This window comes from Leptonychotes weddellii, chromosome 1 (assembly GCF_054177405.1).
Source record: "Leptonychotes weddellii isolate Sample4059 chromosome 1, ASM5417740v2, whole genome shotgun sequence".
In the NCBI taxonomy this organism is placed as follows: domain Eukaryota; kingdom Metazoa; phylum Chordata; class Mammalia; order Carnivora; family Phocidae; genus Leptonychotes; species Leptonychotes weddellii.
This window is the reverse complement of record NC_138369.1, coordinates 22086049-22108993: the sequence shown is the minus strand read 5'-3', so window position 1 is coordinate 22108993 and position 22945 is coordinate 22086049. Positions and strand designations below refer to the sequence as shown.

The window sequence follows — 22945 nt, the reverse complement described above, 5'->3', positions numbered from 1 at the left end:
CCTCAGTTTGTTTCCTGCAATTAAGAATTCCTCATATCAGTGAGATCATATGATACATGTCTTTCTCTGTTTGACTTATTTCACTCAACATAATACCCTCCAGTTCCATCCACGTCGTTGCAAATGGCAAGATCTCATCAGGGCTGACTTCTTAAGATCGTGTATTATGAATGACACCGGCCTGCATCTAAATCTGGTTCTGGGATGACTTTGGAGCAGGCTCAGCCTGTGGAGGGGAAATCTTATCCTACAGTGGGATTCCTGCCTCAAGAATCATTCATGAGTCACTGTTTGGTTAAGGCTTGACACCCACTTGTAACTGCACTCCTCGCCCTGTCTTTGGGACTGATAGAGTTTTCAATGGACGGATATCTGCCCCTGGAGAACACCATACAACCTACTGAGGTCCCCTACTCACAGCATGGGGTATCTGCCAAGTTCTCATGCTCCTTACGTGTGGGGTAAGCAGGAGAGTTCAGATTATGCGGAGAAAACATCCCCACTTGCCTGGAGTCTAGGGGGTGAGACATGGATTGTTCTCAGTGTTCTCAGCTGGAATACTGACGGGGCTTTTGTCACTGCTACGTGCCAGAGAAGAAATGGTATGGGGGACTAACCAGGTATTCATACTCCAGTGTCAAGCAGCCCTAGCCTCTAGGTAGCTGTGAGACCTGGTGCAAGCGACCCCCTCTCTGACCTCGTCCGTGAAAAGAAGATGTGTAATATGAGGCCGAATACAGCTCAATACCCATAGCTGCTATTATTGTTTAATTACTGTTCTCCAACATCAGTACCCCATACAAGAGAGAATAGTGCTCAAATCAACAAATACAGAAGGGAGTGTCAAACAGCAAGCACTCAATAAATGTTAGCAACTGTTATTAAGAGCTTTTAAATCATCATCTACTTCCTGTGTCTGAGTCACCCAGCTTCTCTGTGAATACCAGGAGAAGCTTGTTTAAGAACTTCCGTGAAACACATAAGTAGTATTCCCACTCAAAATGCATCACCTGGGGCGCCTGGGTGGCTCAGTTGGTTAAGCGACTGCCTTCGGCTCGGGTCATGATCCTGGAGTCCCTGGATCGAGTCCCAGGATCAAGTCCCAGGATCGAGTCCCGCATCAGGCTCCCTGCTCGGCAGAGAGTCTGCTTCTCCCTCTGACCCTCCTCCCTCTCATGCTCTCTCTCATTCTCTCTCTCTCAGATAAATAAAAAAAAAAATCAAAAAAAAAATGCATCACCTGAATCTAATCATGAGGAAGTCCCAGACAAACCCGAACTGAGGGAAATTCAGGAAAATAACCAGCTTGTACACTTCAAAAATATCAAGGGTATGGAAGACAAAGGCTGAGGGACTGCTTGGATTAGAGGGGGTCGAGGACACAGGACCGCTAAGGATGATGCGTAAGCGTGGATTGGATCCTGAACCAGAAGAAAAAAAGAACTGCTGTAAAGGACATTATTAGAGTAATTGGTAAAAATTTGAATAAGGTCTGTAGATTAGGTAATAATATTTTGTCATTGCTAAACCTTCTGGTTTTGATAATTGTCCTGTGGTTATATAGGCGAATTACTTGTCCTTGAGAAATCACTTGCAAGTATTTAGGGATAAAGTGTCCTAATGCCTCCAACTTACTCTTGAGCCGTTCAGGGAAAAAAAAATCTGTATGTATGAAAACTAATGAAAAAGCAAATGTGCCTAAATGTTCATTGGTGAATCTGGGTGAAGGGTATATATGAGTTTTCAAACTATTTTTGCAACTTTTATGCACATTGAAATTATTTAAAAATAAGAATTAAAACATAAGTAAAATAAAATAAACTACCAAACCTTTAGAAGAAGAAGAAACATTGCAGTTAGGCAAACGGTCAGCAGCTGTCAGAAGCCTTCCACCTCCTGGTCCTGTTTCCTCACCGTCCCCTCTCATGGTCAGCCTGGAAAGGCCAGCTGTATACTAACAGGGAGCTTTAGAATCCGCCGTAGAGGCAGGGACAAGTGCCGGGCTTGTTTGCACGCGTGGTAAGGAGAGAAAGGCGATGGAATCCAGCACAGTGCAGTGGCCAGTGGGAAGGGGTGGGGTGAGGGGGCTCCAATGACCTCATTTGGCCTGCCTGCAGCTTTTTAACCTAGGTGTCTCGGGAAGGGCAGGGTGAAGCACTGTGATGCTAGAAGAGACTGTTCTAGCACTGAGATGCTGCTTGATCCCAGGAAGAAGGTGAACTTGGCTCCCCAGGAGAGGAGCAGTGCCCACTATCAGCCAGGAGAGGGCGCTCTCTTCTCCCGCATCATGCTGGGAGCCAACAGACTTTTCCACTCTGGGTGTGCTCACAGTGCTTTCACGGATCTGCAGATCCCAGGGCAGGATTAGGGTCAGGTGAATCAGGCGGCAGCCTGAAAGTGAGGGTTGGCTTCTGTCTTCATTTAAGATGTGATAGTTTGTTCATTGTGGATGTTCTGCATTAATTTTGATTAATTACTCAAGGTTAATTAATGATTGAAAATATTGCAATAAAATATTATTGATCTTGATTAGTGAGTTGTTTGTCACCCGCTTAAATGTTCCACCTGAGGCCAGTGCCTCCTAGTCCCACCCAGTGCCTCCTAGTCCCAAACCCATGAACTGCAACACCAGCAGCTCAGTTTGCAATTGGTCAGATAAGGTCTGGAGTTAATGGGCCCTTTTGTACCATAAAGAAAGGACTGGCTAAGAGAATTAATCCTGAAAACCTGAATTCCTGCCTTTAAATGTCGCTTTACAGTCAGTGGCTGGGGCCTGACATTATTATCTCTAAGTCTCAATTTTCTCATCTGTAAAATGGAGATCACAATCCCTTTGCAGTTCATTCTGCAGGCAGACTATCACCCAACTGAGTACTTCCTGAGGGCCAGACACTGTGCTGAGTCTGCCCTTTATTTATAAACTCACAAAATGGTCACAGCTTTACCATATAAGAGCTATTATTATCCCCATTTTTGAGGATGAGGAAATGAGCACAGAGAGCTTTAGCGTCTTGCCCAAGGTTGAACAGCCTGTAAGTAGAAGTGCATATGCTTTAACCTCCACACCAGCATTCTCAACAGGGAGGGGGCGATCTCCATCCCCGTGGAGACAGTTGGCAATGTCTGGAGATATTTTTCGTTGTCATGATGATGGGGGGTACTATTAGCATCCGGTGGGTGAAGGCCAAGAATGCTGCTAACCATCATGCAATGCATGGGGCAGCCCCTACAACACAGAATTATCTGGACCAAAATGTCAGCAGTGCTGAGGTGGAGAAGCCCGCTCCCTGCTCTGCTGTTGAGATCAGGGAGCTATATGAGGACTTCACACTCGGGGCTCCCTGAAAGGCAGATGCTATGTGGAGGTGGTTGCTATAGTTCTTTTGTCTCAGTGACCTGGATTCTCTTGATAATTCAGGGACCTGAGTTCCCCTGGCTCAGCCCCCCCACACGATGGTTGAGGAGATGGGCTCTGGGGTCAGTCAGAGCACCATATCATGCTTTCAGCAATGATTTACCTGCTATGTGCTGGCCTTGTCCCAGGCCGTGCAGACACACATAGGTGTCCCTGTCCCCACAGAGGTGTCTAGGGGGGAACAGATGTCAGAGAACACACTGACATTATTATCTCTAAGTCTCATACATAATTATACATTGTGCTACACGCCACGAAGCAAAAGACATAGGCCCCATGGAAGAGAATAAAAGGGAAGACACTGACGGGCTGGGGTGTGCAGCAAGGCTTTCCTGTGAAAGTGACATTTAAGCTGAGACCTGGAGGTGGGAGGGAGGAAGGGCACTGCAGGTGGAGGTGGAGGGACAGCTGTGCTAAGGCCCTGAGGTAGGCATTGAAAGCCGCTCAGTGTGAGGAGAGGCCGGTGGGGGAGGAAGAAGGGAAAGGAGAGATGTTCCTTTGAAGAGGCAGATAGGTAGAGGCCACAGGAAGGAGCTTGGTCTTCATGTCAAATGAAGGGCTCTGAAGGGTTCTAATCAGAGCAGTGACGTGCCGAGGCCAGTCCTTCAGAACGTGACCTGCTTGAGGTCCTGCTGGAAGATGCTGTGTGAGGTCAAAACCCAGAGCCTGCTTCATCATCCGGAAACCATCACACAACGGTGAGGTTGGTCTCAATTAAGCAACCTTAGATAAGGCACCTCGCCTCATGGCTGGGGTGAGGGAGGCTGGCTCTGAACCGTGATAACCAGAGCGATTTGCATATATTGTATGATTATTGTTATAGCTCTATTTGTTACTAGACAAAGAGTGACATCGGTCACTGGAAACACCTGTTTGGGTCAGGCGGCTTGTCCCCCCATCAGTAGCGGGGATTTTCCCACAAGCCCTTTGTTTCCTTTTGCTACTTTTGCTACTCAGCCTGTGCACTTTCACTCCCCCTGAAATCCCCATCGTGGCTTTCTCCAATTCTGAGATACCCTTTGTCCCAGTGTATTGCCCCCACTGACTCCTGTCCCCCCAGGGCCCATGGTGGCTGGCTGTGGCTCGCAGTGATGTTTGGGACCATGTGTCTGAACACCTGCTCCTCATTTCTGCCCATTCCTATGACATTCTGGGAGTTCTTCCGTGGGGGTTTAGTGAGGCTTTGAGGGACCTGACTGTCCCTGCCCAATTGGGACAGTATTTCTCAAGGTGGATGTTGCTCAAGATATTGAAAGGACTTATAGGAAGAAAAGGGTTCTATGGACAATAAAGTCCGGACACCCTATTTCAACACACTGAAGCAGCTTTCTTTATTGCAGGACTTTTCAGAGCATTTAATGTGCTAATGTGCTTTATCAATCTCCAGGGAGTGACATAAATTTATCTTTTTTTCTAGGAGCATCTTACAGACTAGTGTTCGGAAGTACATGCCCCGGGAAACATCATCCATAGCCACTAAGTGGCAGAAGGAAGGACACTCCAAAGTGATCACTGTGGGTCAGGCCAGTGTCTGCCTTTCCTTCCCGGCTCCGGACTCTGGGCTCCTGGAAGGAACTGTCTCAAACCCCCAGTTCCCAGCACAGGGTGGATGAGTGTGGGCTTTCTGCTTTCCTTGAGCCTGCGGTATAGCCTCGTGTCCCTGACCCCCTCTGTGTTATCAGTGACTCCCAGAGCTGGTTGAAAGCTGCGCTTAGCTCAGTCGAAGAAAACATGTTGGCAGGGGTATTGTTTAATCTGCTTTAAAAAATAAAAAGCTTTTTAGTACTTCTATCTTCCTTTTCAATTACTAAACAAGTACATATTTTTGTAAAAACAAACAAATTAAAAAATCCAACAATACCCAAATGTTTAACAGTAAAAAGTCAAAGTCTCCTTTGGTCTCCTTCCCATCCCCCACCTACAGTGTTTGTTCCTTATTAAGGTTTGCTATGCCTGGTTTGGCAGGCAAGAAGGCTGGTCTGGGGTCCGAGGGACTGGGTTCAGGCCCTAGCTGAGACGGGCTAGCTGTATATCCTTGGGTGCCAACCTCAGTTTGCTCATCCATAAAATGGAGGAAGCATAGGAAGGACCTAAGGGAGTCCTGAGTGATATTAAACACAGAAAGCACTCAGCAAAGCCCCTGCACCTAGCTGACTTGAGTTAAATTTGAGGCGTAGCATTTTCTTTCTGGAATCCAGATACTTTTTTTTTCTCGAAGTCCAATTCCGTGCAGTTGAATGTGCTAATTACAGAATGGGGTCAGTCTCTTCAGACTGTTTATGTGATTTTTTTTTTAAGTCCTCAAGGGCAGTTTCTATATGCAGAAACCACTATACAGAGGTTTACTTTATTTTTCAAATTAATATTCAAATAATCAAAAAATTCAAAGTTAAAAATTCAAAAACAGAGTAGTCGACTCTCTCATCCTACAGGTTAGCTTTTTTTTTTTCAAAATTACAAAAGGAAACTTATTTCAAAAGCATAAGGGAACATTTACATTTGAACAAGGTGATAACAGCTGTCTTGCAAAAGAAAAAAAAATTCACGGCATGAAGTTCTTTCACATTTTTAAAAAAAATTTTTAAAGATTTTATTTATTTATTCATGAGAGACAGGGAGAGAGGCAGAGGGAGAAGCAGGCTCCCGGCAGAGCAGGGAGCCTAATGTGGGACTCAATCCCAGGACCCTGAGATCATGACCTCAGCTGAAGGCAAATGCTTAACCTACTTAGCCACCCAAGCACCCTCTTTCACATTTTTGAAGGAAAAATAACTTAAGTTGTTCACTTTCGCCTTACGGAAGGTGAGGGGAACAACGAGGTGGTAAAGGAAGGAACGCAGTCAACTCAGTATCGAACTTGCTTGTATCATTCTAGTCTTTAAAAAATATTGAATTATCTAAAATAAATTTGAATTATCTAAAGTCAAATTTACCTAGGGGTGCCTGGGTGGCTCAGTCAATTAAGCTCAGTCAATTAAGCATCTGACTCCTGATTTTGGCTCAGGTCATGATCTCAGGGTCCTGGGATTGAGCCCCCCATGGGGCTCTGCAGGGAGTCTGCTTCAGATTCTCTCTCTCTCTCCCCTGCTTGCTCTCTATCTCTAAAATAAAAAAATTAAAATTTTTTTAAAAAGTCAAAACTCAGGAAACCATTATTTCCTTCCCTGTGTTATTTGGGGTTATCTCCTTAGGACACCTGAGCGTGCTTGGCCAGAGATTTTGGCCAGGATGCTGCCTGGACGTGTTAGTGATGTATGTGTGGTCTTCCCTTTTCCTGCCCATCGCTTCAAGAGGGGGTGGCCCAGAGATCCCAACGCTGGCTTCCAGTTATTCTCATTACCCACCTTCTTCACAGAAGAATTTTCCTTGCCAAAGTCTGCAAATCTCACCAAGGGCTTATGACTTGACTGGATTTTGCATTTCAGATAGTCCCATCTCCATGCCCACCTCTCTAGAACTCACTTCACTTGGGTTGAAATCCTACAGTTCTTGAAAAACCTTCCTTTCTTGGGGTCATTCATCTCTCACAAACATTAAGATAGTATCTGGTTGAACCGTGGATCTCTCCAGGGGCTTTCATTGGCTCTTTGTCCATCGAGTGCAAGGACATTTGACCGACCCGTTCCAGCAGACTAGAAATTGCGCTCCCTGGCAACACATCGCTAGCGTCTGGAGTGTTAAACTGCAAATGGTAAAATTGCCTAAAACATGATGTAACTCAAACCAGAGTTGACCTTAATTATGCCCACCAGGGCGATTAGAGAGTTGGAGTCTGGGTGTGTCCAGCGGACAGCTGGTGGCTAAATCCCAGTAAGGACAGAAAACCTGGCAGGATTTCCCACTGACCCCTGCCCCACCATCGCCCTCGCCCCCAGAAGGCGCCCTCAGCCCAGCTGCCCTCCGGGGTGGACCGCTTCTGAGTCATCCATTCTCAGGAAAAGGCACATGGCATGCCACCTCAGGGTTGATGAACAGATCTCACAGCTGGTTCCCGGTTGGGATCTGAGAGACTTTGCAGGGGGATGGTCCCTCGATTAAGCAGGCCGATTTCCTCACCAGAGTGACAAAAATAGGGGCTCCTAAAAGGGGCTCCCTTTTCTGCATTTCCTTGGGGAATGAAACCCATGATCTTCAGTTCCTCAGAGAAGTGAAAGTAGCAACACGGAATCCAGTCATTCCTGTTATCTGCAGCCTTTATAAGTCAGCTGAGCCCGAGGAGGTGGCCCAGAGCCCGCGCACGCCAGACATCGCTGTCCTCTCGTGAAGCCCGAGCCGAGCCAGGATGCCTCAGCCGCCGGCCTGCCTTCTGCTTCTCTTCCTGTCCATCACCAGTGCCCTGGCCCTGAGGCTCTGCTCCTTTAACGTGAGGTCCTTTGGGGAAGCCAAGAAAGAAAACAAGAATGCCATGGATATCATCATGAAGGTGAGACCCCCCTCCTGTCAGAAAGAGTGCTGGACACCCCTCACGCCATCTCTCTGCTTTCAGATTTGAAGAGACTCGGGAGAAATGTCACTGAAGTTGTCTCTAGGTAGCAGCTGACTTGGCATTCGGTCACAACCCTGACAGCAATAATGCCAATAGCCACATCCCCTCTCTGGGCTTCATGTCACCCTCCGAACATGAGGGGTGCTCAGGAGCTATGATGGTACCCCCCTGTGGGACTGTTTGGGGGGAATATGTGAGTTGGTAAATGTAAAGCTCCTAAAACAGTATCTGGCTTCTAGTAAGCTCCAGGGAGGGGCTGGCTATTACTATCATGTTGATCACCATTTACTGAATGCCCCTGCCGGGCACTACAAATACACAATTTCATTTCATCACCCTTGAGAAGGAGGGTCATTATCCCCCAGGAAGAGATGAACAACAAAAGGTGTAGTGACCTCACGTAGGTGGTGGGTGGGTGGGTGGAGGGGAGCTGGGATGCCAGCCCAGCCTGGTCTTTTTATCCATCAATACAGCACAGACTTTTTCGCTTTCTCTTCTTTCACTTTTCTTTTTCTTCTCTTCTTTTCTTTCTTTCCTTCCTTCCTTCCTTCCTTCCTTCCTTCCTTCCTTCCTTCCTCTCTCTTTCTCTCTCCCTCTTCCCCCTCTCTCCCTCCTTCTGCACCTTCCACCCCATCAACCTTTTCCCAACTACCAATTCTAATCTTTCTCTCCACTTAGATAAAACTTCCCTTGGGCAATATGACCAAGGTCTGGAGTCGCTGCTCACGTTTCTTTCTTTTTTTTTTTTTTTAAAGATTTTATCCATTTATTTGAGAGAGAGAGAATGAGAGACAGAGAGCATGAGAAGGAGGAGGGTCAGAGGGAGAAGCAGACTCCCCGCTGAGCAGGGAGCCCGATGCGGGACTCGATCCAGGGACTCCAGGATCATGACCTGAGCCGAAAGCAGTCGCTTAACCAACTGAGCCACCCAGGCGCCCGCTGCTCACGTTTCTCTGGAGTCAGTTGACTCTCTTTACCCAACAGGTTAATTTATCTTTGATGATGCTGGGAGCTGAAACCTTTCCCAGGGCTCTGTCTGGGTATTATCACCTTAGAAAACCGTGGGGGCACCATGGTATGGTGGGAACCCCAGGAGCCCTGGGTTCAGATCCTGCCCAGCAGCTGTGTGAGCGAGCTCAGGAATTCCCTTCTCCTCCCTGAGCCTCTGGGCCTTTCAGAAAGTGGGCCTTACACAACCTGTAGCGCCAGTTGGCAGAGAGAACTCAAGGTGTGGAAGGGCCCCAGGAGAGCCTGGGACCAGGCAGATGATTACAGAGCCACCACTGTTGGTATTAATACACGAAATGGATTAGAGCAAGGACTACATGTTCTGTTCCCATTCAGACTGCCCTCCCCCTGGCTGGCCTGCCCTTTGGATGGTACCCAAGGCCTTCCAGCACTGGTCGTTTAACCAAAACAGCCATGCCCAACCTGTGGGAGCCGAGACTCCCTGACTCAACAGGGAGCTCTGATGCACCAGGAAACTATTTTCCCTGCTTCCTCACACAAGGGCGCATGGAGCCTGGGTACCTCCGAGTTCCCAGGTGCCCATCACTTTCCTCACTTATTCTACCCAGGAAAAGTCATCACAGTCTTAAGAGGCTATCTTTTGGTTCTTGGAGACTCCATCACTGGGGCCCTACACTCACACCTCCCCTGAGCTGCCGTGTCCTAGAGGGCCGACTGACGGACGGCGCATCACCCCAAGCACCAAGCGTGTGGGAAGTCTCTGTCAAGGACTCCTTACCGAACCCTGTTGCTGCAAAACCATCCCGTAAACAGAGGCCATCCCCAAACACTGCCAGAGGCACCGAGGGCACTTAGTGAAACCTGAACCCGGACATTCAGGGCAGTAATATTCACAGGGCCTCATGTCTGAGCACCTGCTCTAGGCCAGGGATTTTATATTCTTCTTTACTTATTTATTTATGTGAGAGAGAGAGCAAGAGAGAGGAGCAGAGGGAGAAGCAGGCTCCATGCTGAGCGGGGAGCCTGATGTGGGGCTCAGTCCCAGGACACCGGGATCATGACCTGAGCTGAAGGCAAACAAACGCTCAACCGACCGAGCCCCCCAGGCGCCCCTCTGTTCTTATTTAATATTATGGCATAGAGGGCACTGCCCCCACTTTGTAACTGAGAAGGCAGACTCAGAATGCTGAAGTGCCTTACCCAGGATTCCCTAGCGGGTAAGCGGAAGAACCAGGATCGAATCCAGCCATACGACCCAACCCTATTAGAGGAGATGCCTTGTCCACCCTTCCATACTGGCTTGATCACTTCGGAGATGAGCCCAGCTTCATCATGCTGTTGTCATGATGACCTTCACTGGGGAGGTTGGAGAGTGAGGGAGGCCTGTCTTCTCCATCTTGGGTTTGCTGGCCGGCACCACAAGCAGTTCTCCAGATGCCAAACCCTGCCTGGGCAAGGCTGCTTCTGTCCCCTCCCTCAGTTTGTGTCCTTAAAGTGCAAAGTTCGTTCATCCCCCAGATACTCACTGAAGGTAGGCCATGTGCCAGATGCCCCGAGGCACCGGGGATGAGACGGTGGACGTGGTAAGCATAGTCTCCCACAGCACATTGTACTTATAATTTCAGGAGTGCTTACTGTGGGCCAGGTCCTTAATGTGCAGCATCCAAGTTCAGCCTCACAACCCCTCGGATTGCCTTTTGCAGATGGGCAAGTGGAGTTCAGAGAGGAGAAGGACATAGTCCCGGGTCATGGAGCCAGTAAGTGTGAGAGTAAGGATGGGGACCCAGGCCTAACTGACCCTATCTGGGCTCCTTCCCCTCCCATGCTGTGCTGCCCCCTGTTTAGAGGCACAAAAGAGGGCTTCATAGGCCACTCTTGGCCCCAAAGTCTTCATAAGACTTCTCTAGACTGTCCCTCTGCTCTCCCCAGGCCCACTCACAACACAACGCCGCTTGCTGGGAACCCCTCACTGTTGGCCGTGCTCAACCTCTACTCCCTCCCTCTGTGAACAGTCAGGAAAATCTTGAGTTTCAGGTCTGAGAGGGCCTTCTGGGGGCCCCCCATCTTTGGAGCTTCATTCTGCAGACATAGAGTCAGGGGAGATATATTTTTCCTGGCCTGAAACTGGGGCAGGGAAAACATGTATCAGTTATAGATCTGAAAAATGAGTATTTAATCACTGTGGGGAAAATGCTCACAACATCACATGAGGCTGGAAACAAACAAACAAACAAACAAAACAACAAGACCCATACTGTGTGATAAACATTGCCACTGTTTGCGGAGCATCTTTTCCGTGCCAGGAACTGGACTGAATGTTTTACATCCATCATATCCTTTAATGCCCATGACAACCCCATGAAGAGGATATTGCCTCAGTTTACAGATAAGGAGTCTGGCGGGTTCGGGGAGCTTAAGTGACTTGCTCAGGGTCACACAGCTGGTGAGCAATAGAGTCCAGATATGAATCTAAGGCCATTTGATTCAGTTAACAGGCTAGTTATTTTGATGTCATTTTGTAAATATGTGTAAGTAGAGAAATCATGTGAAAAGTGTCTGAGTGTTGGGTTTACAGGTCATCAGATGATTTTTTATAGTCTTTTCTGTATTTTTCAAATTTTCTATAATAAGCAACATTATTTTTATAATTAGGAAACTGTAGGGGCGCCTGGGTGGCTCAGTCGTTAACCGTCTGCCTTCGGCTCAGGTCATGATCCCAGGGTCCTGGGATAGAGCCCCGCATCCCTGCTCCTCGGGAGGCCTGCTTCTCCCTCTCCCACTCCCCCTGCTTGTGTTCCTGCTCTCGCTATCTCTCTCTCTGTCAAATAAATAAATAAAATCTTTAAAAAAAAAAAAAAGAAAACTGTAACAAAATTATTTTTTAAAGGACTGGCTAGGAAATTTATTCCCATTTTTCTTTACAATGCCATAAAGAAGAGTTAAATACACAGGAAGGTATTTGTGCTTTATAAACTTGGCTCAACTGGTTCCAGTATGGCTCCCTGTCCCTCCCTCCCTCCCCCTCCCTCCCCTCGCTCCTTGACTGATGCCAGATGCTGTACAGTTGGGAGTAAAGCAAGACCTAGCACGTTGCCTGGTACGTAGCACGCCCCTGATAAAATTTTGTTGGATGGATAAGCAAATGAATGGATAGATGGGTGGGAGGATGGACGGCTAGATAAGGGCCAACCAGTTAAAGTTATAGGTTTCATCCCAAGGAGAATGCTGACGATGAGATCTTGAGCCATTGCTCACCACAGTGTAGATTCCAGTCTATAGGAAATGTTCCCAGAGGTTCAGAGGCAAGTACCCAAGGGAAGTGGAAATCTGCTAGAGTAACGGCTGGAGATGTGGGGCTCTGGAGTGTTCGTTGTGTGGGCAAAAGGGTTGTAAGCAGGGAATCTAAAAGCTCAACGCTTCAGCTCAGGAAAGGGAGTCTGAACCCTCGTCCATTTTTGCCCTCCACCTATGGATTACATTGAAAAGGGAGAAGGAACAATTGCAGGAATATGATTTCCTTGTTTGTTGAGCATAGTGGTCAAGAGGGGCTGTGTAGTAGAGGATCCCATTATTCATATCCACACGATGTTCAGAGTACTTAGCCACGCCGAGCCTGAGTCCCAACGACACAATGGGGATAATAAGAGGACCTGCATCGAAGGTTTATTATAAAAATTCAGTAAGTTGATGATAAGAGCTAACATTTATTTTTTTTTTTTAAGATTTTATTTATTTATTTGACACAGAGAGCACAACCAGGGGGAGCGGCAGGCAGTGAAACCCGAACCCAGACATTCAGGGCAGTGATATTTACAGAGCCCCGTGTATGAGCACCTGCTCTAGGCCAGGGATTTTATATTCTTTACTTATTTATTCACGTGAAAGAAAGAGCAAGAGAGAGGAGCAGAGGGAGAAGCAGGCTTCCCGCTGAGCAGGGAGCCCGATGTGGGGCTCGATCCCAGGACCCGGGATCATGACCTGAGCTGAAGGCAGATGTTTAACCGACTGAGCCATGCAGGCGCCCTGCAGTCTTCTTTTTTAAATAACACTTTAATATTTTTTAATTAGAAAGGTATAATTTTTTAAAATTTATAATTTCTAAATTAATTTTATTAAGTAAAAAATAGTCATTAGGGACTATTTTGAAAATATAGAAACATATAAAGAAGTGTTATCCCATCACTGGAAGATAAGAGCTATTGGCATTTAGGGCATTATGGGCATTTTTCTATGCAAAAATAAATACATAAATTTGTATCTGTTTTTCAGCATGGAGACTACCCTATATCATCAGTTTTGTATCCTGCTTTTATATCAGAACCATTTCACATGTTGTTAATATTCTTTATTTATTTTGTTAATATTCTTTATTTATTTTGTTAATATTCTTTTAAAACATTACTTTTTTTAAAGGGGAGAGGGGCAGAAGGAGAGAGAGAATCTTAAGCAGGCTCCACGCCCAGTGCAGAGCCCGACATGGGGCTTGAAACCACATCCCTGAGATCATCACTTGAGCTGAAATCAAGAGACAGACGCTTAACGGACTGAGCCACTGAGGCGCCCATAAACATGACTTTTAATGCTATATAATGCCCTATGCTATCTTTCATTTAATGCTTTCCTATTTGGGGTTACTTAGGTTGTTTCCAATTTTGTGGTTGTTGTTGTTAAAATGCATCTTCCTCTTTGATCTGTACAAGTAATAATAATAGCAATAATAATTTATTGTGTGCCTCTTACATGGCTGGCACTGCTTGAAGTAACCATTTAATCCCCCAGCAACCCTGTGAGGGAATAACTATCATCATTCCAGTCTATAGATGAGGACACTGAGAGGCAGAGACATAGTAGATATTTCATTACAATAGAAGACCTTCCACGAGGTGGGAAAACTAGGCCAAAGGGTAAGTATATTCTCTAAGGCTTTTGATAGATACTTTAAAGAGTATTTTTTAAAAAGATTTTACTTATTTTTAAGTACTCTCTAAACCCAGCGTGGGGCTCAAACTCACAACTCTGAGATCAAGAGTCACGCGCTCCACCAACCGAGCCAGCCCGGCTCCCCTAGGTATATATGTGAAGGTGCCTTCCAGAAAGGTCTGACAGTGACAAGTGACTAAATCAGCAGGCTGGCTTGGTGGCCAGACCCAGCTCTCCCTGGTATTTTAACAGCATGGTGGGCTTTGTAGTCACACGAACCTGAGTTTAAATCCTGACTCTACTATCTATATACTGGCTGTGTGAATTCAAACTTTTCACTCAATCACTCTGAGCCTGGTTTCCTCCTATGTTTAGTGAGCTAATAATCATAGTCATGTCGCAGAGTTGGTGAGGCTCAGAGTAGGCTCACGTTAGCCCTTAGAAATTTTATTACTATAATTTTGTTGCCAGGTGAACTGGGGAGACCCATATCCAGCCGTATACCTCTCACTAAGAGCTTAATAAATATTTATTATTGTTATTGTGATTATTCAAGCAAAGCCAAGATATAGGATGTGTGGTCATGTGATCATAGGCCCTGGATTCGGATTGCCTGGATTTGCATTCTGTCTCAGCCACTTTCTAGCTGAGTGACTTTGGGTAGTTTACTTGACTTCCCTGGAGCCCCCAGGCTCCTCATCTTTACGATGGACATAACTGGGGTGCCTGGCTGGCTCAGTTGGCAGAGCTTTCAACTCTTGATCTCACGATTGTGAGTTCAATCTCTACTTTGAGCGTAGAGGTTAAAAATAAAATCTTTAATAAAATAAAAAGGACATAACGATATTACCTACTTCAGAAAGTTCCTCATTTGTTTCAGCAATGAAGTTAATTACTTTAACAAAACACCAATCCTATACTTAAAACACAGTGCCCAATAAAAGATTTTATTATCTGTAGATTATTTACCTGAAACATCTGGGAATTCTGTCTCTGCAGGTCATCAAACGCTGTGATATCATACTCCTGATGGAAATCAAGGACAGCAACAACATGATCTGTCCCACACTGATGGAGAGACTAAATGGGTAAAGATGGGGCGGGGGGAGGGCTGGACCCCCTGCAGGCTCAAGGTCAAGTGCAAGGGCACCTGAAAAGCCCCGGGAACTGAAACTAGCGTGAAAGCCAGCAGTCGTCCTGACCACCAGGTCACATGGCCAACACTGCCCAGGCTTCCAACTCCACTAACTGCAGTCCTGAGAACTTTTGACTGGCTAGTTTTAATATGATAAAGCAAAATAGAGGAAACAGATGAGGAGCCAGGACAGAGAAAGAAACGAAAGAGACAAGAGGCTGAAATGAGAACTACTGTCATAAGGAAAAGATTGAGTACAAATATGAAATTATGATACGCCCACAGGCTGGAATATTATGTAGCCATTAAAAAGCATGTTCACTACAGAATAGGTTCGAGCTAAATATTCCAGCATGGAAAGACAGCTGCAGTATATTGAAAAAAGCAGGTTCAGAACTGTAGGTAGAGTAGCCCATTTCAGTGATCACATTACACTATGCATGAATAAGAGTGTGTTTGAGTTTGCATGGGCATAGAGGAAAGAACGGGAGGATGCACTCCACACTGTTAACAGTGGTTACTTCTGGGCCAGGGGGTGGGTGTGATTGTAAGACCACTGTGGACAGGATCAGTGAAGAAATGGGGAACATTTACTTTTTACTTTATATATTTCTATATGACTTGAATATTTCACAAAAAGTCTGAATTGATTTTATAACTTCAAAAAACCCCAAAAGATAATGTCCTCAAATAATCTTTGATTACACTGGATTATATTTATGATTTATATTCGTTCTCAAAGAATAATCAGCAAAGCCACCCACCTGAAAATCACCCCAAAGTGAGTCAAAAAGGCACATTCAAGAACCGCCAGTCTATTGAATGAGAATGTCTGTGGGATCCCTGAGAATAATCTTCATCTAAATAACCTTCCCGGGTGATTCTGATGCACTCCAATTTTTAAAAACTTCTAATATAATGTTTCTTTTGTACATGCACAGTAAGATTACACCACAAACTAGTGTATACAATAATATGCACCAAGTAACTCAATTATGTCAAAAGAAAAACAAAACAAAAAACATTTAAAAGATTCAAAAGCAGTGAACCAAACGGTTGACCAAGGCTCTCTCAGAGTAAAAATTACAAGGAATTTAAATGTGATGTCTTCTATATATTTTCTGTATTTTCCAGGTTTTCTACAATGAGAATGTTATACCTCTTTTCCTTTTTCTTATGAAACATTTTAAACATCCTTAAAAGCACAGAGAAAATGCTAACAACCAACCGTGTAATCTACCATCCGGTACATCTGGTCATCATTATACTTTTATAATTAAGAAAACTTGGATTTTTTAAAAAAATAAATGAATGGTCAATCCAGCCTCATTAGTGTCCAGCCTTGGACACTCTCATTTACACGGAGGCCTCTGCGGCTGGCCTCGCCCCTCTCTAGGCCTCAGTTTCTCATCTAAAAATATGTTTTCGCCTCAGTGGTTGTAGATCTGATCTTTGACAATAGAAAAGGGAGTTTAGCACAAGGGCTAGGCACCTACATTTGTCTCATACCACTTGTGTTTGGATCTTGGCCCTGCTATGCCTTTGAGCACGTACTCAACCTCTTTGTACCTCATTTTCCCTGGCTAATAATGGAACCCATCTTCCTGGGATGTGGCAGTGATTAAATCCTGCATATAACTGGTTGGATTGTGCCTGGCACATAGTAGGGATCAGTAAGTGCTGGTGGTGTCTATTACTAGTAAAAGGAGGAAAATTATGATGGCAGATGGTGGTCCAGAGGGCCACGTGTAACGGTTACCATCGATACCCTAACTACATGCCAGGCATCCTGTTAATCAATTTATGTGTGCTATTTCATTTACTCCCACAACAACTTTGTAAGGTCGGTACTATTAATGCTTCCCTTATAGCTGAGGGAACTGAGGCACAGAGAGGAGGGACCTGCCCAAGTTTCCCCAGCCAGTAAATGGTGGAGCTTACCTTTGGACCTGGGTCATGTCTGACTTTAAAGCCGTTGCTCTATTCTGAGCCTCCTCAGTCTTCCATAGAGCGGCTCTGGTCAGTTTTCAGAAGTATGGGAGAGCAGGGGGCTCCAAGCCCCTCCCCACAGCCAGCCTGGATTGGGTCTTCCCACCCTCACTGCTCTCAGTTCTCCCCAACCTCCCTAGACTGTGCCAAGGACTCCAGGCAGACGCAGGCCTGTTTGTCCCCTTATCCCCCGTAAGCCAGGAGGGGCCTTAGTCGCCTCACAGATGAGTCATTGTAAGCAGTTTGCCAACCCAAAATTTGGCAGGCGAGATTTGGAACAAGGCCAGCTTTCCCAAACTGGAAGCCTAGTAGAATCCACTGTCCATACTTCTCGGGCCCCAGTGGCCGGATCTGCCTTAGAAGATGTATCTGCACTCCCAGGAATTTCTGCAGGGCCTCAGTTGGCTCCTAAAGACCCCTTCTGCTATTTTTCAACCGAACCTGAGAACATGCCACAGCTTAGATATGCCCTAGATCTACGTGTGTGAATGGAGTAAAACCATGTCAGGCTCTGCCCGGGGTGGAGTTACCAGCAGGCTTGGCAAGCACACGGAGAGTCCATTTCCCTGGTATAAATGAGGGGTACAGTTAATGGGACTTCACAGCTGTATCTCTAGCCCCCAGGACATAAACCATAGCTGATTTGAAGATTTTATTTATTTACTTGACAGAGAGAGAGACACAGCAAGATAGGGAACATAAGCAGGGGGAGTGGGAGAGGGAGAAGCAGGCCTCCCGCTGAGCAGAGAGCAAGATGTGGGGCTCGACCCCAGGACCCTGGGATCATGACCTGAGCCGAAGGCAGACGCCCAACGACTGAGCCACCCAGGTGCCCCCATAGCTGATTTGAAATCATAGTTCCAGGACTTGTGAGAAAATGTTTGGGGGTTTTCAGAGCAGAAGTGAATGTCCAATGAAAACGGTACTAGGGATCCTGCCTATGAGAAATGTTCAGGGGTAATGCAGGGACAGGGTAACCTGAGTATGAGGTCAGCCCCAGCCATGAGCCAGAGTGGGATTTGGGGCTGATTCTGACTGAATCTTCTATGGTCTCAATAATGTCCCACAGGTGCAGGCCAAAGCATGTGGATTTGGGGTATGTAGGATCTGAGCTCAAATCTCAGCTTTGCACCTGCAAACTATAAAAAATGGGTAACAAAAAAAAAAATGGGTAACAATACTACCTACCTCCTAAGGGCAAGAGATAATGGCTGTAAAGATCCTGAGAGATGTCACACTCATAGTCGATGGTGGCCCTTCTCATTAGACTCTAAGGTTATGATGAATGGCAGCCTTTCTCCATGATGCCATTGGCAATATGGACACAGATTGGAGAGAGGGGAGCATGCAGCAGGGGAATGCTTATTTTTTTAAGATGCAATGTAAAATCTTTATGTTTTCTAGAAACTCAAGAAGAAGCATAAAGTACAACTATGTGATTAGCTCTCGGCTGGGAAGAAACACATATAAGGAACAGTATGCCTTTCTCTACAAGTAAGTGTAATCTCTGTTTCCTGGGACATGATTCACTTATAAATGATGACTATGAATTGAATCAAAATGCATCTTTTTTTTAAGATTTTATTTATTTTTTTGACAGAGACACAGAGAGAGAGGGAACACAAGCAGGGGAAGTGGGAGAGGGAGAAGCAGGCTCTCTGCTGAGCGGGGAGCCCGATGCGGGGCTCGATCCCAGGACCCTGGGATCATGACCTGAGCCGAAGGTAGACGCTTAACGACTGAGCCACCCAGGCGCCCCGCATCTCTTTTCTTCAAAAGCAAATTTGGATCTCTAATGATCTCTAACCAGTTCTCAATATTGATCAAAATAATTGCTGTCAAATTGAGGCTGAAGCAAAGCATTATCTCCTCAAACTAAAAAGTTCAAGCAGCTTCCTGACACCGAATTTGTTGGTTGACTCAGGGGCTGCCTCGTCTGCAGGGTCAGTTCTTTATCCTTCACAGTCAAGTCCTAGCCCAGGGATAGAGACCTGAGCTGCCCAGCATGGTTGACTCTGAAACTTCATAGTCTTGTCTTCTTCCTACCAGTAATTTGTTCTAAGTCTGAACATTAACTTGTGGGTGCCCCAGATAACTGGGACTGTTCAGATCACCAGCTTTCAAAGGGCTCTGGCCATTGGGAAGAATTGACAGAAACTTGTTCTCGAGCGAAAGATCCCTTGCAGGGCAAGAGCCTGCCTGGGGGGCTAATAAAGACATGTGCTATGTCTCTGCTTCCTGAATGAAGTAAGAAGGCAACTGACTCAACTGGAAGGGCTTCCTTTTTTTTATTTCTAGGGAAAAGCTAGTGTCTGTGAAGAAACGCTACCTCTACCATGACTATCAGGCTGGAGACTCAGACGTGTTTTCCAGGGAACCCTTTGTGGTCTGGTTCCAGTCACCTCACACCGGTGAGACCCACAGGTCCCTCTTGCGCATGATCTTCCTGTGATCGCATGAATGGACAGTAGCCCCGAGTGTGAGCTGGGGTCCCAGGGTTTGCACAGCATCGTTAGGGAGGCATTAGACTTGAGATGGCCATTAAGAACGTCTAATATTTGAATGCTGAGGATGTAGCCTGGCTTCTCAAAATGCCATGACTCAAGACCTCCTCAACCTGGAACCCACGTTCTGAAATCAGTGATAACTCCACTCTCTTTGGAGCATTTAGGCTGATGGAAATTATTTACCACAATTCTTCAGTCCCAATCAAATACAACGTCATTAAAAAAAAATCCCAGTGATGGCTAGCAGAGATGAACCCCCAACCTAGAGTCTCCCTCTCCCTCCCCAACCTAGAGCCTCCCTGTCCCTCCACCCCTCCCTCCCCCTCCAATCTCCTCCACAGACTGGGTGTAGAGAGGAAATCCAAATGATTGCACCTTTGAACTTAGACAACTACACTTGCATAAGCCACCAATAATTATTGATCCCTGATTAGTGCTAGGTTCCTGTAATCCTTGCAACACCCTGCAGGGGAGGACCTAGGATTATCTACACTTTACATTTGAGGAAGCCGAGGTTCAAACAAGTGGAGTCACTTGCCCAAGGTCACTCAGTAGCTCTTGAAATGAATGAGCAGGGTTGTAACCCAAGCCACTATCTTGGGTGCCCACAATCTTAAGCACTGTGCATCTCTAAATGGAAAGTCAAGAATTAATTTGATTTACAGATTGGAGCTATATGGAATCAAATATTTTTTTCAGTACCTACCACATGCCAGGCTCTGTTCCAGGCACTGGACAAGACAGACAAGGTCCCTGTCCTAGGGAAGTTATGTTGTAGTGGGCAAGACAGATACTGACCAAATAAATATATGCAGAGCTGTACATAATGCACACCCACATATATATTACACAGATATAAACAGCCTGAACGAGGAAGGTAACTATTTCTACCCTGGCTTAATTAGTACTTCAGGAAAACAAACATGGAAGAATGGTGGAGGAAATTTCCAGTAGAAAAAGAGAAGGAGGTGGGGGCTGTTAAGGGCAGAAATGCCCTTCAAAGAGCATGTGTAATAATCACCTTTGTCGTGCACATGATTCTCACTTGGCTAACCAGACAGTATTTGGAGAGCACCCCACACCTTCTCGAAGAGAGTCTTCAGCTACGCATAGCTAAACATTGCTAAACAAACCTGTTTGTCTTGAGCATCCACCTTTTCACCCTTCTCCTCCCCTCCTCCCTGAGGATGGCACCGCAGCCATGCCCTGTTTGGAATTTTCTCTCTTGTACAAGGAAACATCCTTACGTCCCCTCTATTTGAGTTAGCCATTCATTTATCATTTCTTTCCTTTATTCATTCATTCATTCAATCATGTATTCAATCAACAAACATTTTTGAGTCCCTCCCATGGGCCAGGTGCTATGCTAAGTGCTGGAGCCAAGAGGGTGAGCAAGACAGAGCTCTGGTTCCAGTGGGCCAAACTAAGAAGCACAGCAAGTAATTTCAGAACACGAAGGAAGTAAAAGCAGGGTGCATTCCATGGTGGGGTGAGGGGCCCGCCTTAGATGGGGTAGGCCACAGATGGCCTCTTCAGGGTGACATTGGGCTGTGACTTGAAGAAGCCAATCACAGAGAGCTGCGCGAAGGGACATTCCAGGGGGAGATCCCAGTGAGCACACACAAGCTCACAGGTGGGGAAGGGGTGGGGGTGTTTAGGGGGACCAAAGAGAAGATGGGGAGTGGAGTAGAGGCCTGAGGAGGAGAGGGGGGAGATAAGGCTGGTGGGTAAGTGTGGGGTCCTGAGACAGGCTTCCTGATCTGAGTCCTGACTCTCCACTGTGTGACTTGAGCAGTGACCCCCACCAGCCTTCAGCTCCTGAGTAGGAGCGGGGACCCAGGCACTGGGCGAGGAAAAGCCCAGGGAAGAGGCGTTCAGAACACGTCAGCTGCCCCTGGCAGGTGGGCAAGGCATGGTTCCCAGGCTCACCACGTTCCCTGATGCAGGCTTTCTCAGTCCCTCCTGGTGGGGGAAGGTTTTCAGATATTTCACAAAAAGCTGCTTTAAAAAAACCCATAATTTTAGAAGGGCTTTTTTTCCAGATTATAAAAGAAGCATAAACTGACAAGCCTCAATATTTTTTATATCAGAAAAAACGTTTTTCTTTAGTACAAAAGCTGAAGAGGCTTCTTATTTTTTTAAAAAGTAGAAAATAGCATTTTTCAAAAAACGAGAAAATAAAAACACCCACAATGTCAGCAAGGAGGCCTGTCTACCAGCTTTCTCTTAGCCAGGCAGTTGAGTGGGTGAAAAGAAGCTTTCATGTGCTGAAAACAGTGGCCCAATGGTCCCAAGAACATTCACATCTCAGCCACCGGCTGGACCCTCTAGAAATGAGGAGACCCAGACAGCGCAGTCCCGTTTCCCAGGAGCAGTGTTCATGGAACCTGCTCCTGTTCAGGGAAGTGTGCATGTGACCTCCGCCTCTTTCCTGTTCCTCAGTTGTCAAGGACTTCGTGATTGTCCCCCTGCACACCACCCCTGAGACCTCCGTGAAAGAGATTGATAAGCTGGCTGATGTCTACTGGGACGTGAAACGCCGTTGGAAGGCGGAGGTGATGACCTTCTCTGTCTGTTGAACTCCCATCTAGCTGAGGCAGAATCCAGTTCTGGGAAGGGATGAGCGACTCCCCGGGAGGGCGAGTGGGGAAGGACATGTGCAGCCAACCACCCTGTTGGAGCCTCATTTTAGGCCTTACCTCAGCCTTAAATATCCTTCTTGCTAAACCTGCCTGGGTACCACCCACGTGGGTCTCGGCAATTCATTCAGTGCTCCAAATCACCGAGCGAATAGCTGGTGCGAGGCCCTATGCTGAGGCTGGACATGGACAAGTTCGTTTAATGCTCCCAATAACCCCACGACTAACTACCTTTATCATTCTCCCTTTGCAATGATAACAGTGAGACACACAGAGGTCAGGAGTCCTTCATGGCAAGGGACAGACTCTCAAATTGGTTCCTGAAAAGGGAGGTGCAATTTATTGGTTCATGTAACTAAAATGTCCAGGAGTAGGTCCGGCATAGCTGGATGCAGGGCTCAGGCAAGGTAATCAGGGCTTGGCTTGTCTCTTTCTTTCCATCTCTTAGCCCTCGTTTCCTCTGGGTGGCCTCCACCTTTGGGATGGCAAGATGGCCACCAGCAGCTTCCAGCCCACCCACATAATGCGGCAAGTGCCCCAGAGTGGAGTCCCATTGGCCCTGATTGGGTCACATGTCCATCCCTGAACCAACCACAGTGTTCAAGGGGGTTGAGAAACTCTGATTCGTTAAATCTGTGTGAGCTTCAGCCCAACCTCACAGACTGAGGTGAAGGAGGGAAGTCGTTTCCCCAAAAATCTAGGGGTGCTTATCTAGGGGACTATATCCACCATCCTTCTTGACCTCAATTATTTCCTCATCTGGAAAACAGCGATGCCACCCCTCCGTGGGTCTGAGGGTCTGTGAAAGCTCTTGGCAAATAAGGAAGTGTTCCCCAGGGCTCTTCCTCCTCTTTCCTCCTTTTGGGATGTGACTCCAGTGACAGC

The 22945-nt window shown here is 46.5% G+C and overlaps 1 protein-coding gene across 1 annotated transcript; it reads left to right on the top strand.

Moving 5' to 3' along the window:
• The first annotated feature begins 7436 nt into the window (after positions 1 to 7436).
• DNASE1L3 (deoxyribonuclease 1L3) lies at positions 7437 to 22015 on the top strand. Its single transcript, XM_081819394.1, has 5 exons — positions 7437 to 7838; positions 14790 to 14878; positions 18319 to 18408; positions 19213 to 19325; positions 21864 to 22015. Exons 1-5 carry the CDS (start codon positions 7698 to 7700, stop codon positions 21998 to 22000), a joined length of 570 nt encoding a protein of 189 aa, XP_081675520.1. The 5' UTR covers positions 7437 to 7697; the 3' UTR covers positions 22001 to 22015.
• Positions 22016 to 22945: the final 930 nt, after the last annotated feature.

Excerpts from the sequence above, each read along its gene's own strand:
- DNASE1L3 (XM_081819394.1), top strand. The coding sequence starts at position 7,698 with ATGCCTCAGCCGCCGGCCTGCCTTCTGCTTCTCTTCCTGTCCATCACC. Across the intron at positions 14,879-18,318 it reads CTGATGGAGAGACTAAATGG|AAACTCAAGAAGAAGCATAA; the intron begins GTAAAGATGGGG and ends TATGTTTTCTAG. Across the intron at positions 19,326-21,863 it reads GTTCCAGTCACCTCACACCG|TTGTCAAGGACTTCGTGATT; the intron begins GTGAGACCCACA and ends CCTGTTCCTCAG.